Genomic DNA, 18,719 nt, shown 5'->3' on the forward strand with positions numbered 1-18,719 from the left:
AGGTTTTACTACTGCTATATAAGGGTACTTTTGTGAATTTTATTTATCATGGGGAAAAGGAAAATTAGTCTGCAGCAGGGGGACTATGGGAAGGGCTCTTCAGTCCAACCCTCCATTACTAGTTATCTATCTTCTGTAATTGGGGCTATCGAATCTGAATTAGAACAAGTAGAGGAAAGGATTGGGGCTGTCCAGAAATCTGCTCAGCCACCCCCACTTGAGCCTGTTGTTCATATAAACACTAATTCAAGAACCGGGCCTTTACTACCGGCCTCCTCCTCTAATATTACACAGTTGGGGCATGATGCAATTCCTCTTACAGACTCAATCAATTCTCCTACCCCAATTGTTAATTTATCCCTGGAAAGCTCCTGCTCCCAGGCTGATTCCCCTCCATTGAAGAAGAGGAGAGCTGGGAAAAAGTCTAAGAACACAAAAAAGGATCTGGGCTCTAAAAAGAGAACATTCATCCTTCCAGAACTAAGTGCTAAGGATCCAGATGCCTTGGTTTCCACTTTTGAATGTTCTTTGAAGAAGGGTGCCCCTGAAGATTTTACTAGCGTTTTAGATTCTATACTTAAATCTTTTTGTGCAACCCTAGAGGCGAAACTTATCACAATGATTACTAGAAAGCTTGACTGTTTTTGTAATGATGTGACTAGTACTTTATCCCAATCACTTAACCCAGGATTACTAAATTCAGGAAAACTTCATAGCCACGATCCGGTACATCAAACCAACCCCTTACCTACTTTGTTACCCCAAGGAGCTAATATTCCCTTGGCCAATTCGCAGGTTGTTTCTGGTCAAGATAACTTAGTAAATGATTCTGCTCAGGGAAAAACCATGGAAGTTTGCTCCTCTAGGCTGCATGTTTCGGGACATAATAAATCTGTAAATCATGCAGATTCTCTGCACCTACCTCCAGATTGTAATCCGTATGTATTGGTTTTATCAAATGTTCCCTCTCTGGAGAGTTCTAAAATAGAAGACACACAATCATTAATCAGGAAGGCTGGTCATTGGTTGAATTCTAATTTTAAATCAAATATTCACTATAATGATAAGATTCTTATGGCGCGTAGAGTGAAGAGGGTTGGATATTCTAAGAAAATGGAGGAGGGAGATTATGTTGCTTTAAATTTTGCAAACCCTTGCTCGGTGGACTACTTTTTGGCTAATTCTAACCAATGCTATAGGTCACCTGATAGGATTCAAATACATTCTTTGTGTAATTTTAATGACCCCTCGCTCTCACCTTGCTTCACTGCTGACTTCAGAAACCCCACCTCTGCCCCAGTAAGGTCCCATTTGCAGGTAAATGTGCCCACTAGTAATCGTTTTTTTGCTCTCAACTACCTAGACGAGAACGATTGACTGATGGCCATGGATATTCCTTGCCCTAATAATATGGTGAGATCAATGGCTGGGAATGATTATGATGATTTTATCTGGGATGCATGTTCTGGGTTTAGACCACTAACCCTGATTAGTTGGAATATAGCGGGGCTTCGGTCCAAAACTGACAACTCGGATTGGACGAGTTTTATTTCTTCTTACAAATTAAAAATGATTTGCAGGTAAATGATCTTATTGTACTATGGGTTGGCGATTTCAACACTCCTCTGTGTTGTAAGGAACTTTCTGATTTGTGTGCCTTTCCTGATGAGGGCAGAGAGTCATCAAACCATTTTACTCATTCTGCTGAAGGAGAAGATTTAAACTACTTTTTATGTAAGTTTGATTTGGTTGATTTGGTACATGCTATGGAGAAACTGGCTGCTGATGCCTGTAAAATACCAACCTTCACAGGAAAACCGAAGGGGAGCACCATTGATTGTATACTTATTGGCTCCTCAGACTATCATCTAATACAAGAATTTAAGATCACGCCTCACTGTGCCAGTGACCACAATCCCCTTAGCATTAAATTGGACTTAAATATTAATCAGGTTCCTAAGAATAAAAGTTTGAGAGCTAGTACTGTTTATAACTCAAATTGCGGCTTACGCTTAAAATGGGACAAAATAAATCCCAAATTATTTAATCAGGAAATTATAAGAACTAGGATTGATTCTATTAATAAGTGTTTGTCCCAGCAGCTAGATCATGAACGTATAGTCCATGAATTTGAACTTTTAAGTACTGATATCGCGCAAGCCTTGGTGGTGGACAGGCCCTTGAAGGGCCCGGTTGTTCACAGATGGTTTGATTCTGTATGCTTTTCTGCTCATAAAAAACTTAAAGAAGCTCTTAAAGTAGTTCCCCCTTCTTGCCAATTAGATAAATTAGCTAGAGCCGAATACAAGGCTGCTCTTGAAAAAAGGAAATCAGAAATTAGGTCCAAGGCTTGGGACGAACTTCTGGCTACCTCTGAGCTGAAGGACACTTCTAAATTCTGGAAAGTGGTAAATCACCCATATTTTTCAGATAATAACACTAAGGCTGAAGATTGCCTTATTGCAGAGGATGTATGGGTGACTCATTTTGGGAAAGTATTTTGCCCAGAAAACGATGACAACGAGAACATGTATAAGGAGGATAACTTTACTGCACACCCTATCTCAGACTCCAATGCTAAGGCCCTAGATTTTACTTTTGACCTTCATGAGGTCCTAGGTGCCATTAAACGGTTAAGGCAGGGAAAGGCTCCTGGCCCTGATGGGGTTCCTGTTGATCTTTTTAAATCTGAAATTGATCTTTGGGGCCCTTTAGTTACTAATGTGTTGAGAAGTGTTGTAAATAGTAACGTACCTACTTCATGGAAATCGGCTACTATCATTCCCATCTTCAAAAAAGGAAACAGACAAGATCCTCTCTGTTAAAGACCAATTTCTCTTATTGATTCAACGGCTAAGATTTTGGGAAGTGTGATCTTATCTCATTTAGAAGATTGGGTGACTGAGGCACAGATTTTAGCCCCAATTCAATTTGGTTTTAGACCTGGTTTAGGCACAGTTGAGCAAGTTTTAAACTTGCATTTGAGACTTAGTAAATATGTGATTGCCAAAAAAGGAGTCTATTCACATGGCATTTATTGATTTAACTAGTGCTTTTGATATGGTCAATAGGTCGAAGTTATGGCAAATTTTGGGAGCCTTAGGTTGTGAAATGACCCTTTTGGAGCTTATTAAACGCCTACATACAGATTTAATGGTTTCAGTCCAGGTTGGCTCATCTGGCCAGAGAACTTCTCCCATTCCTTCAACAAGGGGCGTAAGACAGGGATGTATCCTAGCGCCTTTTCTTTTTCTGATATATATAAATGGGCTTTATGATTTATTGGTAAAATACGGCAAGGATGTACCAAAGATGGGCCAGAGACTGCTCCCAGTTTTATTATATGCTGATGATGCCGTTTTAATTGCTCTTACTGCAAATGGTTTACTGGGTTTATTGGACCTTTTTTATACATTTATGTCGGATCTTGATTTGAAAGTAAATTATCCTAAGACTTTTGTTATGACGTGCGGCCCACGTAATACAAGGTCCAAACAATTTACCATGGGTGGACATATTTTAAATAAGGTAAAGAATTTTTGTTATTTAGGTATGTATATGAGTTCCTCTTTGTCCTGGAAGATTCAGCTTAATTTTAAGTTCCAACAAATGACAAGGAATAATGAAGCGATTTTTCGCTTTACTCGCAAATTAGGTCACAGACCCCTTGTTCAGATAAAAACACTTTATAACTCCAAGTGCGTTGCAGCAGTCTTGTATGGGGCAGGTGTTTGGGGCTATAACAAAGTACCCTCCCTCCAAAGTGCTGAAAATAAATTCCGTCGTAGATTACTGATGGTACCAAAGTGCATAGCAAACATCATCAGTCATGAGGAAATTGGTCAATGTTTTTTGGAGGACAGGGTTTCCATTGCCCCATTATTGCTCTGGATTAAATGTGGGCTGATTCCAGCGGCAAAACTTGTTCAAGACTGTATTTCTGACTGTTTACAGTTGGACAACTCAAATAGGATTCCCTGGCTTGCGTTTTTGCGAAAATCTTTTGAGAAGTTAGGGCTCACGTATATGTTTGAAGAACCCCAACTGTTAACTATAAATTCTAGGTCTGTCTTGAAATCAACTTATTTTGAGTATACATCAGATTTGAGATTTTATAGCTCCCTGAAATTGAAATCTTTTGATCCTTATATTCGGATTGCCACGGCTCCGTGTCTGGAACCTTATCTGATCTGGTTTTCATGTTTTAAAATTAGCTCTCTTTTAACCTTTTTTAGATTTAATCTAATTCATTTTAAGGTAGCCTTTCCTAAACAATGTATTTGGCAAAAGGATTTACCACCCTGCCCTTGTGATTCCAAATCTAAGCAGAGTACTTCCCATTTTTTTTTCTTTTTTTTTCTTTATATGCTACTCCCAGAAAGGCCTTTATTTTACCCATCTTATGTCATCTAAGACCATTTTATTATAAGGAAGCTTTATTACATTTCCAGAGACTGACAGATATTCCAACCTGTCATCATGTACTAAATTTTGTTAAAGCCTCTTAAAATATTAGGAAAAGGATTATTTCGATCTAATCCCTATACGTTTGTGAGAGATTTCTGCATAACATTACAAGGTAGTTGTTAATAGTTTCTGTTCTGAGATAACATCTGCAAATTCTGTATTCTTTGTGATCTCAAAATTGTGTCTAGTACATCTATTCGCCATCTGTCAAGGGGTTTCTGGATTGGTCATTTATATGCTGTTTTTAGATAATGCTTTTATGGTATTTAAAATGTGTTTTATACTATTTATAGATTTGTAATATGTGTCTTTGTATGCACTTTTATGGCAACCGCCGAATAAAGTTCTCTGAGTGACTGACTGACTGAATACTGAGCTAAACTTTTTCCCGGACTACACCCCTGGTGTGCAGGCTGCACATAGGGCCTTCTTGCCGATTAAACGCTCCCTTGGCCAAACAGATGCCAGGTTTTCCCTTATTTACCCTGCAAAACTAAAAGTGCAGTACGGTGGTAAACTTCACTTCTTCACGGACCTGAAGCTGGCGGCTAAATTTGTTAAGAATCTTCCCCGAAGGTCTGCAGCGGTGGCCTCGAGTGAACATGATGCGGAGTGTGAGACCCTCAGCGATAATGACTGAATGACCCGGCTATTGGTAGTTTAACTGGCCGCATGGACATGGTGCTTGCTGCACTGTTTGCCGCCCTGGCGTTGTATTCCTCTTTGGGCCCTATGCCCACCCTTCCCAGTCCTCGTCGGGATGTTGGGTTGGGTGGCTAGCTGTACGCCCTTTGGATGAGTCCTGTTACAATGACTGGTTAGAAGGGGGTGGGTACTTGCCTTGACCCGGTTGGGGGGTCTGCGTGGGTGGAGGGTGGGGTCTTCTATAAGTTGGTTGTTACTTGCTCTTCTGATTCTTCATTCCTGTTTTCTTTGTCTGAGTGTGGTCAGCCGGCTGGGGGGGTTGGTAGTGCAGAAACATGTTTCGGAAGGAGTGGCACGATGACGCAGGAGAGGGTGGCATTGATCCACTGTCTTACCTGGAATGTGCGGGGGTTGAAAAAAATAAAATAAAAAATAAGATCACTGAGGTGGGGATCACCACAAGGGTGGGTAGGGTCCCCATCAGAAGAAGGAGGGGGAGACAAACATAAAAACAAGGAGTTCTCAAAAGGGCCCCAAACTAGTTCCAAGGGTCAGGACTCCCAATCCCCTCCTGAACAGAAAATAAGATAGTTCCCTGATAGTAAGTCTTCAGAGACTGCATCTCCTAAGTGCTATGATTGTCAACAGGTTGGGCACTACAAGTGGATGCCACCTGTCCCAAGCCGGCACAGCCCCCATTGGTGGACAGGCAACGGGATTGGTTAGTGTAGCGTTTGAGGAGGATATCGTCCTAGATGGTGTGGGGGAGAGTGGAGAGGTTACCCAAGTGTCCCTGGGTGATGGAGAGATGGTGCAGAGAACTCACATGCCTAGTAACACTAGGAAATGAAGGCAGTGGGTAACAATCAATTGGCAAAGGGTAGAGGCTCTAAGTCATACTGGAGCCAGTATGACAACTATCATCCAGTGCCCTCAAGCAGGTAGTCCCTAATGTATTCTGCCAAGTTGTTGCGACTGACAGCTATGAGAGTCACTACCCAGTGGCTCTTGTTCTCTTGGAGTAGAGGGGTGTTTCAGGTTTCTTGAGTACAACTGTGACTCCATCCATGGCTGTGGATTGTCTGCTTGGCAGTGACCTAGAGCACTCCATCTGGAAGGAGGTGGAGCTCAGGTCCCACTTGGAGATATTAACGTTTCCTGAGTGGGTGTGCCTGCCCACAAGGTCCATGCCCGTCCAAGAGAGTAGGCAGGAGGACCTGGGGCCTGGAAGAAAGGCCCAGGTGTCCTGCCAAGAGACGACTGGCAAGGCAAACCCATTCCTGAAACTCCCACAATCCAGGAGAAGGCTGAATCCGAGGGCACGCCCTAGAGCCAACAGGGGAGGATGTTGCCTCTCTGGCCTGGAGAAGCTATCTGAGCTGGCCAACTGGCAGCAGAAAGAGGATCCCACCAGGGAGGAGCTCTGCAAGGTGCAGACGGAGTGCCTCATTCTTGAGGGCCTACGGCGGCAGGCCGAGGCCAAGGCAGCTGGTGACTCCTCTTGTGATTACCTGATATATTGGGAGAATTGTTTTCTGTGTAGTGAGCCTAACGGTCCTGAGCCTGGTGCTAGCCATATATTGGTGGTCCCCTAGTGCGACAGTGCCTTCCTACTGGAGCTGGGCAGGACAAGACCTTTGATAGGCTATTCACCCACTTTTATTGGCCTCAAATGAGGAGGGCCTCAGGTGCTTTCTGCAGGTCCTGTTCTACCTTCCAGGCCGTGGCAAGTCAGGAGGGAAGCACAAGCCCTCACACAACCTTTTCCTGTTGTTGGCACCCCCTTTGAAAGGGCCTCTGGACCCCAACACAGCTTTGGGTAACAAGTTCATCCTTGTCTTGGTGGATCATGGCAACCAATACCCAGAGACTATCCCTCTGAGGGCAGTGACTGTTCACGCAGTGGCAAGTGCACTGATGGGGATATTTACCCATGTGTGATTACCCAAGGAGGTGGTGTCAGACTGTGGGATCAACTTCAGGTCAGCATACATAAAGGCCATGTGGAAGGAGTGTGGTGTAACCTACAAGTTCTCCACTCCTTACCACCCTCAAACCAATTTGTTGAGAGGTTCAACAAGACCTTTAAGGGCATGGTCATAGGCACGAGCCATTGAGGCAGAAGTGGTATATCCTCTTGCCATGATGTTTATTTGCCTGAAGAAATGTACTGCAGAAGGAGGTTGGCTTCAGCCTATTTGTAATGCTGTAAGGGCACCATATGAGAGGACTTCTAACTCTGGTGAAGGGGGGGCTGGGAGCAAGCTCCCAAGAAGGCTCCCCTGGAGGTGGTCAGCTACATGCTGCCATTTATACTCAGATGAAGTGCTTCTGGAAGAATGCCCACAAAAATCTAGAAGCCCGCCAAGTGGTCATGAAACAGTGATATGGCCAGAGCACTACTCTGGTTGACTTTCAGGCTGGCCAAAGAGTAAGTATTATGGAGTCTATGGAGGCTTGGTACCTGCAATACCTCTTGTTTGGGCCCTATGAGGTGGAAGAGCACAAGAGTGAGGTCACCTACCTGGTGAACCTCAAGTCTCCCAGGAACCCTTTAAGGGTTTTGCATGTCAGACGCCTCAAACCCCACTTTGAGAGGTTTGAGTTAACCATGCTCCTGGTCACGATGATGGGGTGGAAAAGGACAGTGAACCTCTCCCTGACACCCTTTCTTTCAAGGAGCAGTTTAGGTCAGTAGAGGGGGTCAGCCCCTCCCATACACTGACTCTGGAACCACAGAGAGGCTGCCTCCAGTTGTTGGGGCAGTTTGCTTCATTCTTCTCCCTTACCCCAGGACTCACTAAATGGTGTACCCATGATATTGACACTGGGGACAGTATGCCTGTGAAGAGTAAAATCTGTCTGTCTTATAAGGTGAGAGCCAGTGTTAAGGAGGAAGTCTCCAAAATACTGGAGATACGGGTTATTGAGCCCTCAAACAGCCCTTGGCCCAGCCCAGTGGTATCAGTCCCCAGGGCTGCTCCCCCAGGTGTTACTCCAGAACTTAAGTTCTGTGTGGATTACTGTAGGCTCAATGCTGTCACCAAGACTGAAGCATACACCATTCTCAGAGCTCATGAGCTCATAAATCAGTTGGGAGCTGCAAGGTTCCTCAGCATGTTTGACTTAATGTCTGGGTACTGGCAGATTGCCTTGACCGAGGGGGCCAAAGCAAGATCTGCGTTGTCTACCCCAGAAGGGCAGTTTCAGTTCCAGGTAATGCCCTTTGGGTTGAAGAACCCCCTGCCACCTTCCAGAGGCTGGTCAACCAGGTCCTGGCTGGGTTTGAGAATGTCAATGCTGCCTACCTAGACGACTTTGCAGTCTTCACTTCTAGCTAGGAGGACCACCTGCCCCACCTCTGGGAAGTGCTTCAGGCTCTGCAGAAGGCAGGCCTGACTATCAAGGCCAGCAAGTGCTAGATAGGGCAGGGTGCTGTGGTCAGTTTTTGGACAGCAAGTGGGAGGAGGAAAGGTGCAGCACCTCTAGGTCAAGATTGAAACCATTTTTGCTTGGGAATCCCCCAAAACTCAGACAGAAATGACAGCCTTATTAGGCCTTACTGTCTACTACCGGAGATTCTTCAAAGAGTACAGCACCGTTATTGCGCAGCTGATTTCTAAGAAGCAGCTCAGACAGGTAATCAGGACGGAGGCAGCCAGCGCATTTTTTGACACTCTGAAAGAGGCTGTGTGCGCAGCACCGTCCTCAAGGCCTCTGACTTCTCCAAACAAATTTAATGCGCAGACAGACACCTCAGAGCATGGCATAGTGGCTGTGCTCTCACAGCTGAACAAAGAGGGTCTGGATCAACCAATAGCCTTCATCCGTAGGAGCTTACTTCCACATGAGCAGAAGTGGAGTGCAATAGAGTCTGGGCACTAAAGAAGCTGAGACCATCCCTGTTTTGTGCTCGCTTCTAAGTTCAGACAGATCACAGACCCCCTCTGATGATTAATGCAGATAAGCGGTCAGAATTCAGAACTGTTGAGGTGGTCCATCTCCATACAAGGAATGTAGTTTATGGTAGAACAATGTCCTAAAACAGACCACACAGCTGCTGATGGTCTCTCTAGGTTCTTTCACCTTAGTGGAGAAAACTACCAAGGGGTTCGGCAGTTCTCCCCACTTTCAGCTGGGAGGGACAAGTGTTAGACCTGGCATGCTTTACGTGGTTTTCCATTAGCGGTTTGCTCTTCAGATCTCCTGTTTTTCTGGCTTCTTTTTTGCTGACCTTGGGACTCTGTGAACGATGCCACTGCTAACCAGCGCTAAAGTGCTTGGACCCACTCCTTAAATCATGGTAGAATTGGCTTATACCCAATTGGCATATTTAATTTACTTGTACGTTCTTAGTAAAGTGAGCCCAGGGCCTGTAAATTAAATGCTACTATTGGGCCTGAGCACTGACTGACTACCCACTGACGTGGCACTTTACACATGTCTCAGGCCTGCCAGTGAAGCCTATGAGTGTGTGCAGTTTTAAACTGCCATTTCAACCTGGCAAAATAAACCTTTTGCCAAGCCGAGAGGGCAGGGTGCAATTTAAATAGCATGACATGTAGTTTTAAGGTTTACATGTCCTGGTAGTGAAAAACTCTTCAAGGCTTGCCTCTCCCATAGGATGACATTGGAGTTACTTCATAGCATTTTATAAGTGTAATATCCAAATGGAAATAGGTACCCACTTCATGTTTGGTCTCCGGAACTGGAATTTAAAATCCTAATTTACGACGAAGTCAGATTTTAAATTACAATCTTAAAAATTGCACTTTTAGAAGATTGGCATTTTCCTGCCTTGGCCATTTGGTGCCTGCAGCCTGTCTCTGGGTCATATGACTGGGTGTAGCTGACAGTTGGGCTTTGCGTTTTCCTCCTAGACAGCCACACACAGAGTAGATCTTAGGTGTGACTGAATGGGCTGTCACTGGCAGGATGGGAGAGAAGAGCTGAGCCCAGACCTACTTATACTTGTAGAGGCTGTGTCCTATCTCCACACAAAGGGCTGCATATACCACCTGTAGTTAGTCTGGAGAATGGACCAGGAAGGCAGGGCATCTGTGCACTTCAAAGGCATGCCTCTATCGCTTCTCCCCACTTCAGGATGACAGCGCTTTCTATAGAATTGCAGTACGAGTGGTGAGGTATTGAAGGAACAGACCCGTTTGGGGTGCCAAAGAGCCCACAAGCTTGATTTCAGCTCGCTGAGCCACACCAAGGGTCCAGCATCTGGAGGGCACCACTTGGAGGTCAAGAATTCACTACCGCTAGGTCCAGGGCCTGGTACACGATGTTATGGAGCTTTTTATGTCCTTGAGGCTCAGATCATGTGGCCAGCAGACTAGCCCTTGAAATCACTCTGGTGCCCTGGGTTCAATATAAAGTTGCAGGTCCAGGTCTATTTCCCCAGGCAAGAGGGCAGCAGGCAGCAGATCAGCACAGAAGGGCAGCAGTTCTTTCAGAGAAGTAGTCCAGCAGAGTGGCAGTCATTTCAGCAGCACATCAGTCCTTCTTCTGGCAGAGTATCCACAGGTCCAGAAGGGTAATGAAGAGTTGAAGTCTGAGGTCCAGTATTTATACACAGTGGTGCCATTGCAGTCTGCATGAAAAGGTGCATGCTCCCTTTCACTACAGGTCACTGCCCCAGGTCACTGTAAGTCACCCCTATGGCAGGCCCTCCTAGCCCAGAGGCAGGGCGCAGTTACCAGTGTATGAGGGCACCCCTGCACGAGCAGAGGTGCCCCTATGAACTCCAGCTCCATTTCCCTGGATTTCTTAAGTGCAGGGAAGGCATTTTACCCATGTACTGGACACAGGTCACTACCTTTGTCCAACTACATAATGGAAACTCCGAACACGGGCATGTTTGGTATGTATGATTCCATGCACTGTGGGGGCTCCTTAGAGGACCCCCAGCATTGCTCCAACCAGTGTTCTGGGGTTTCCCGGGCAGCCTGCCCTGCTTCCACTCCTCAAACAGGTTATTGCCCTCCTGCTGCTTGACCAGCTCAAGAAGAGAAAGGCAGAACAAATTATTTCATTTGGGAGAGGGAGGCAACACCCTCCCCCTTTTGAAATAGGTGTTACATGGCTTGCGAGGGGTAGCCTACCCAAGCCACTGGTATGTTTTGAAGGGGACATTTAGCTCCCTCCTTGCATAAACCGGTGTGCACCAGTCCAGGGACCCCCAGGGCCCTGCTCTGATGCAAAACTGGAGAATGGAAAGGGAATTGACCACTCCCCTGCTCATCACCACCCCAAGGCTGGTGCCCAGAGCTCCTCCAGGTGGCCACTTGATTCTGCCATCTTGAATCCAAGATGGGGATGGGTCACTGGGAGCATCTGAGTGGCCAGGACAGGCAGGTGATATCATAGCCCCCCTCCCGATAGATGGTGACCCTGGTAGGTGACCAATCCCCCTTCCTGGGCTATTTGGAGTCTCTTTCCAGGGTGGGTCTTCAGATTCGACATGCAAGATTTCAGCAGGACTCCTCTGCATTGTTTACTTAATCTTCTGGCCACCGGGACTGCAACTGGACCCTCCAGAAACCGAAAATCTGTAACTCCAGCGATGACTCTGCTTTGCAACATTGTTTCTCTGGCTCCTTCCAGCAACTGCAACATCTCCCTGGCTGTGCATCCTCTTGAGGATGACGAGTCTTCAGCCTGCACAAGAAGTAATCTCCTTTGGAGTGAAGGAGTCACTCACCTGCATCTGCAGGCACCAACTACAACGGCGAACGGCTGCGTGGATCCTCTCTCCTCCAGAACTGCGTGGATCCTGCAACACAGGTGGTGATCTTGAGTGTTCCCATGGTCCTCTCTACCAGCTGTCCAACTTGGGAGACAGTAAGCCCTTGCCTTTCCTTGCAGGACAGTGCCCATGTGCACCGCGATTCTTGCACCTACCAAGGGTTGTGTGCCCCCCCTCCTCAGGGTCCTTGTAGCTCCAGCCTCCAGCACTCCTCCCTGCAAAGCACAGTCTCCTGCCTGCTGCTCTAGCGATGTGGGACTCCGCTTCAGGTGTGCTGAGTGTGTCTCACTGCAACTCCTGTGCCTGCTGCCTGTGGGTCGCCTATGGGGGCTGCCTCCTCTTCTTGTGACTCTCCCAGCTGTTGATGGTCACCTCGGACTCCCCTCCTTGGGTCGAGTTCCCTGTGCCTTGTTGGGCCTTGCAAACACTTCTTCTCTGACTCTTGCATTTGCCAAGGTCATTTTCCTGCACCACTGACTGCATCACGACCGCCGACATGGGACATCACTTGCATCACTTCTGCAACTCTTCCTCTGCTCCCGTGCTGCAGTGCTGACTTTCTTCCTCCACAGTCTACCTGGTCCTGCATCCAAAGAAGGTTGGGTAGTGGCTCCTGCCACAGCCGGACAGTCCAACTCAAACTGGACTTGGACCCCTTGTTTTTACAATCCTCTTCTGTCAGGCTTGACCTTTGGTTTCTTCCAGTCTTGTCTGGGTCTTGCACAGTCTTTTTCCAAAGCTTTCCTGTGGGTTTGGGGAAAAACAGATACGTACCTCTTCTCTCCTGGTCACTGGGGGGCACCCTGGTACTTAACTTTTGGCGTTCCCAGTTCCTACAGCTGCCCTCTACCGATTCCACTTCCTTGGGTGGGGGACTGCCTTTCACATTCCACTTACTAGTATATGGTTTGGTCTCCCCCTAGGGCCTTCACTATTTGCTATTGTTTTTACCATTTACTATTACTTTCTATGCTAATCACTGACTTCTAAAGTGTACATATTAGTGTGTTTACTTACTTCCTATTGGAGTATTGCCTATTCAGTATTTTAGTATTTGTTTTGCTGTAATAACGTACCTTTATTTTTGTAACATTGTGCAGTTCTTTCATGAGTGTAAGTGCTGTGTGATTTTAGTGGTATTGCATAAGCTTTGTATGTCTCCTTGATAAGTCTTAGTTGCTCATCCACAGCTACCCCTAGAGAGCCCTGGCTTCCTAGACACTGTCTACACCTCTCTAATTGGGGATACCTGGACCTGGTATAAGGTGATAACACCTTAGCTGCTCACCACACACCACGTCAGCTTTCTACACCCTTCTCGAGCCTGCTGTTCGCCCGCTAGTCACCCACTGTGAGTGCCCTCACAACTGTGCTGCGCTAAGCGCTCAGGGTACCTTAGTTTTTACTTGTTGCCTTTATTTTTAAGGTGCTCAGGTGCATAGGCTATCTTTAGCGTGCTCTTTGATTTCCCCTTAGGTCAGGCACTACAGGCCGCTGCCTTTCCCCCCCCCCCGCCCCCTTCCTCCCACACAGCCCCAGCCACCCCCATGACTACTTACAGAGGCCGCTGCAAGGCACCAACAGTAGCCCTTTGACCTCTGGTCACTGCGCCGCTACCGCCTGGCTACTTGTTATTTGCACTCTGCTCCTGCTGAGACCCCTTCCTGAGCCTGCTGCTCACCTGCTGCTCACCCACTTTGAGTGCACTCACAGCTGCACTGCAGTGGGCACTTAGGGTATTTTAGTTTTTAGTTGTTAGTTTTCAGTTGCTCCCTTTATTTTTAAGGTGCGCAGGTGTGTAGCCTATCTTTAGCTTGCTCTTTGGTTTCCCCTTAGCTCAGGCACTACAGGCCGCCATCCCGCTCTTCCCCTTTTCCCCTCGCCCTACCTACAACACATCCCCGCCCACTCCCAGGACTAATTAATGGGGGCCACTATGTGGCAGCGCCACTGGCATGCCAAAGGCAAGCCTGTCTGCCCCCGGACCACACCCAGCGCCAAGACCCCTGATTCTGCCACTATCCTTTGCTACACTTTGAAGAACCTCCTAGCTCTAAACCCCAGATGCCAGAACAGGAACTGCTTCACTGCCACACGGAGCTCAACCCATAGACCTTTGACCTGTTGCATGTGCCGCTTCGCCTGCCTCACAAAACTACTGGCTTACACAAGTCCTCACACTACTGAGCCATTGCCAACCCAAGCCACCCTCCAATGCATCCTGCTCAGTGCCCGATCCTTCTGCAAGCACTCCATTGAAATCTCGGACGCTATCTGCACCCTCGCCCCGATGTGATATTCATCACAGAAACCTGGCTAAACCCAACCGCTAACCCCGACATAACTAACTCAACCCCCACCAGCTACAAGATGTTTCCTAAGGACCGCCTAAACAGACACAATGGAGGAATCACCATAATCTTCAAAGACACAATCTGCTGCAACATCTATGATGACAACCCTATACCCCTAATGGAACATCTGAACTTCCCACTACATACAGACACCCAGACCACGATAAAAGGCACCCTCATCTACCGAACTCCAGGACCCCACCCAGCTTTCTGTGACACCATCCTTAATCTCATCACCCCCATCGCCATTGACTCTCATCACTAGTTCATGCTCGGCAATCTCAACTTCCACATTGATGGCCTCAAAGACACAAACATCACCACACTCCTCGAGAACCTCCACAACATCAGCCTCACCCAATTACACACCGCACCCACGCACAAGTAGGGACACACACTCAATGCAATCTTCAACTCCAGTAACAAGATCAAATTCACGCACACCACAGAGTTCACCTAGACCAACCACATCATCGTCCACTTTACCCTCAGTGACAGAGATCAACATACCCCCACCACACACAACGAATCCACCTGCCGCAGCTGGGAAGAAATCACCAAACCACAATGGACCCAATCCCTTAGTACCTCACAACCCAAAATATCAGCAGATGTCAACCAGGTGGTCCGTAATTTTGCCTCCTGGATCACCAACTGTGCTTACGAAATTGCCCTTCTGAAACCAGCCAAACTCCTCAGAACCTCGAAACAAGCCGGCTGGTTCTCTCCAGAGCTGGGGACTTTCAACTGCAGTTGCTACCAACTCAAAACCCCTCTGAAAGAGCCACGTACAAGGCAGCCCTCAGCGAATACCACCAATGCATCAAAGAAGCCAAGAAAACAGCCATCAACAACCGTACCAACTCCGCGGCCAACCACATCAAGAAACTCTTCCAGATTGTCAAGGACTTTGCCAACGCTCCTGCCACAGAGAACACCATCCACCCCTCCCTAGAACTCTGTGACTCCCTCTTGGACTTCTTTCACAGCAAGATAACCACAACCTACAACAACTTTGAACCCCAAACCCTCACCCTTGGTCCTGCCAACCATGGACAACCAAGAATCACCAACTGATCACTAACCACCTGGACCCAGCTCACAAAACGGACAACTATGACCATCATGTCATCCATCCACTCTGGTGCCTGAACGACCCCTGCCCCCTCTATCCCTTCAACCTCGGCGCCGACCACAACTGCACAGAACTCACCAGTATCCTCAACACTTACATCTCCACAGCTACCTTCCCAAACAAATGGAAACACCCAGAAGTCAGACCCCTCTTGGAGAAGCCTTCAGCCGACCCCACAGACCTCGAAAACTACAGACCAATCTCCCTCCTTCCTTTCTTTCCCCACCAAAGTGCTTGAAAAGACCATCAACAAACAACTCATTGACTTCCTGGAACTCGACCAACTCCTCAACGCATCCCAATCCAGATTCCATGCAAACCACCGCACAGAGATCGCACTGATCGCAGCCACAGACGACATAGGGGCTCTCCTTGACGGTGGAGAAGGAGCCGCCCTGATCCTCCTAGACCTCTCAGCCACATTTGACACTGTCTCCCACCACACCCTCATCGACAAACTCCGCACCATCGGCATACAGGAAAACTCCCTCAAAAGGATCACCTTGTTTCTATCTGGATGAACACAAAGCATCCGGCTGCCTCCCTTCTCCTTAGCACCCAAGAGCATCACTCGTGGCATACTCCAGGGATCCTTCCTCAGCCCCACCCTCTTCCGCATCTACATGAGCCCCCTCGAACACATCATAAGAGCCCACGGCCTAAACATAATATCCTATGTTGACGACACCCAGCTCATCCTCTCCCTAGCTGAAGCTTCATCCGACGCCAAATACAACTTATGCATAGCAACAACTAAAGTAGCAAATGGATGAGAGAAAGCCATCACAAGCTCAATTCTGATAATACAGAAGTGGTAATCTTCAAAAACAACTCCCCCACTTGGGACCACAGTTAGTGGCCTGCGGAACTAGGACCCACAGCAACAACTCTAGAGCGCAACTGCAGCATAATCCTTGACAGCCAACTGACCATGAAACACCAAGTCAACACAGTCACCTCAACAAGCTTTCACATCCTCTGCATGCTCTGTAAGATTTTCAAATGGATCCCCATCAGCTCCAGAAAAACTGTCATACAGGCCCTTGTCTCCAACTGCCTTGACTACTGCCCACCCAGCTTCTCACAAGACTCCAAACCATACAAAACACATCAGCTAGGCTCATTCTGGACCTACATAAACGGACCCACATCATCCTCCCACCTCAGAGATCTCCATTGGATCCCCATCCATTTCAAGACCCTCATGCTCGCCTTCAAAGCTCTACATGATCAAGGACCAACCTATATCAACCACCGCATCAACTTCCACCAGTCTGAAAGAAACCTATGATCTGCCACACTGGCCCTGGCACCCCCTCAACATCTGCTGCACCGGAGGCCGATCTTTCTCCCACACCACCACCAAGCCTTGGAACTCCCTATCTCTCCACCTCCGAACTGCACCAACCCTGACAGAGTTCTGAAAAAAGCTGAAGACCTGCCATTTCGAAAGAGACAAGGCATCATAGAACCTAGACACCCTCAGAGGTGATAGCATGCACTCTAAAAATCATTGATTGATTGATTGAGCATCAATTGCTCATGAGGGACCACAAACGTGAAGCTCCAGGCCTTCCGTGCACAACGCCAGGCCTACTCTTTGCGCAATGCTAAGTCTCCCATGCCCCTCTACTTGCTCCTTGGGGCACTCTCTAACGCGACCAGGACTCTTGGCACTATCTTGAAAGGATACAACTTCAACTGTACTAATCTGGGGACTTTAGCCGACCTGTCATCACGGTCAGCCTGAAAGTATGACTTTGTGCTTTTTGGTGCTATATTCACTCAGTTCTTTAAAAATGAATATCCCTGGTTATACTGATTGGAGTTTTGTTGTTTTAGTCTTAGTTTATTTTTTTATATTCTGCTCTATATTTCTAATTTGGTGTGGGATTCTTTTTATGTGCTCTTTTCACTTTGTTGCTGTTTGAAGTGTTGCACAAATACTTTATAGTTGCTTTATAGTTAAGACTGACTGCTCTGTGCCTAGCTGTCAGAGGGTTAAGCACAGGTCAATTTAGGGTTGGTCAGTCTGACAAGGATCATGGTTGTTGCTTGACCAGGACTCACACCCAAGTCAACCAGTAACCCAATTTCTCACAGTCTCCTTAAAACAGCCAAGCTGAATATATTTATGTTTCAACCATGAAATATGAGAATATTGAAGTTGGGTCCATATGATTGTTGCCCCTTTCTCTCTCTGTTTTCAAAGTAGCCCTCGAGACCCACAGTTGGTGCTCAGAATGCTCAACTGGACATCAGAATCAATCAACACAGACCATCCACAGGCCATCAGGCAGCACCAGCCTGCCCTTGAACACTCCTAGCCAGCTCTCAGATACCCGCTGCATGTCTAGCAAACCATCAAAGACCCTCACCCTTCATTCAGACACCAACAAATGGCTCTTGGAGGACTTCACCCCTCCCTAAAAAGAGCCTAGATAACCTTCGAACCGCTCAGCATGTCCTTGCAGATCAAGAGGAAGCCCTGAGAAACCCTTAGCCTGTCGTCAGACACCAAAAGCTAGCCCATAGAAGGCTTGATTCCGGCTTAACAGGCCTTCACAACCTTCGAGCTGTTGTTTTAACACCACTGTGTGTCATCATTGATACTCAGCTGCTTACATTCAGTCTCATCTTGCTAATGCTTAAAGGAAATGAGGGTCCTTCATACGCCCCGTACTGCTCCTTAAACATTCCCAAGAGACTCAGAGATATTCAGCCTCATGGACGTCCATTAGCGGGCACCAGATGTAGCACCTGGTTTACTCCTTGCCACCTCTGTTTTCAGACGTTGCAAGGCAGCACTATGATCAGAAGAGAAACATGGCTATGAGTCCTTCTCCATGGATTTCAGACAACTGTTGCTCTTGATGACCCTGTGAAGCCAATTACACTGTACATGTGACTTCAGCGGCAAAAATGAGGGACGTTTGACCATGAGGGAGCTGTGTGCCTGGAGCAATCAATGGAATATCGTACAGAAAGATGTGTGTGTGCAGGCAGAGTAGAGCGTGAGTGCATGTATGTGTGTGTGTGTGTGTGTGTGTGTGTGTGTCTGTGAGCATGTACATTTGAGAGCAACTGAGTGAGAATGAGAGTATTTGTGTGTAAGTGTGGGGGAGTGTGCAGGTTGACTCTTGGCATATTGGTGGCAAGCATTTTGTGCACTTCCATGGCACATTTGATGGTATTTCCTAGCATTTTGGAACCATAGGGGTAGAATGGTGGCCTGCAGGAGAAAATGCCGTCCCTAACCAGTTTCAATAAATCTTAGGATGTGCGGTAGTTCGTGGCATTTTTCGGCCTACTGATTGTTATTTTGTGGCTTGGAGGGCCACTCATGGCATGATGTTTCCAGGTG

General features: G+C 47.1%; 1 protein-coding gene across 4 annotated transcripts in view; it reads right to left on the reverse strand.

Moving 5' to 3' along the window:
• Window positions 1–18,719, reverse strand: part of MYCBPAP (MYCBP associated protein) — a 670,648-nt gene that overhangs the window by 11,012 nt on the left and 640,917 nt on the right. For 2 of the 4 annotated variants that reach the window (XM_069200066.1, XM_069200064.1), the window contains exon 20: window positions 923–979. The exons of the other annotated variants lie outside the window; for them this stretch is intronic. In XM_069200066.1, coding sequence (XP_069056167.1) covers window positions 955–979 — 25 coding nt within the window. In that variant the 3' untranslated portion in view covers window positions 923–954. The remainder of the gene's footprint in view (window positions 1–922; window positions 980–18,719) is intronic. 4 annotated transcript variants of the gene reach the window in all.

The sequence above is a fragment of the Pleurodeles waltl genome, chromosome 7, assembly GCF_031143425.1.
Source record: "Pleurodeles waltl isolate 20211129_DDA chromosome 7, aPleWal1.hap1.20221129, whole genome shotgun sequence".
NCBI classification, from domain to species: domain Eukaryota; kingdom Metazoa; phylum Chordata; class Amphibia; order Caudata; family Salamandridae; genus Pleurodeles; species Pleurodeles waltl.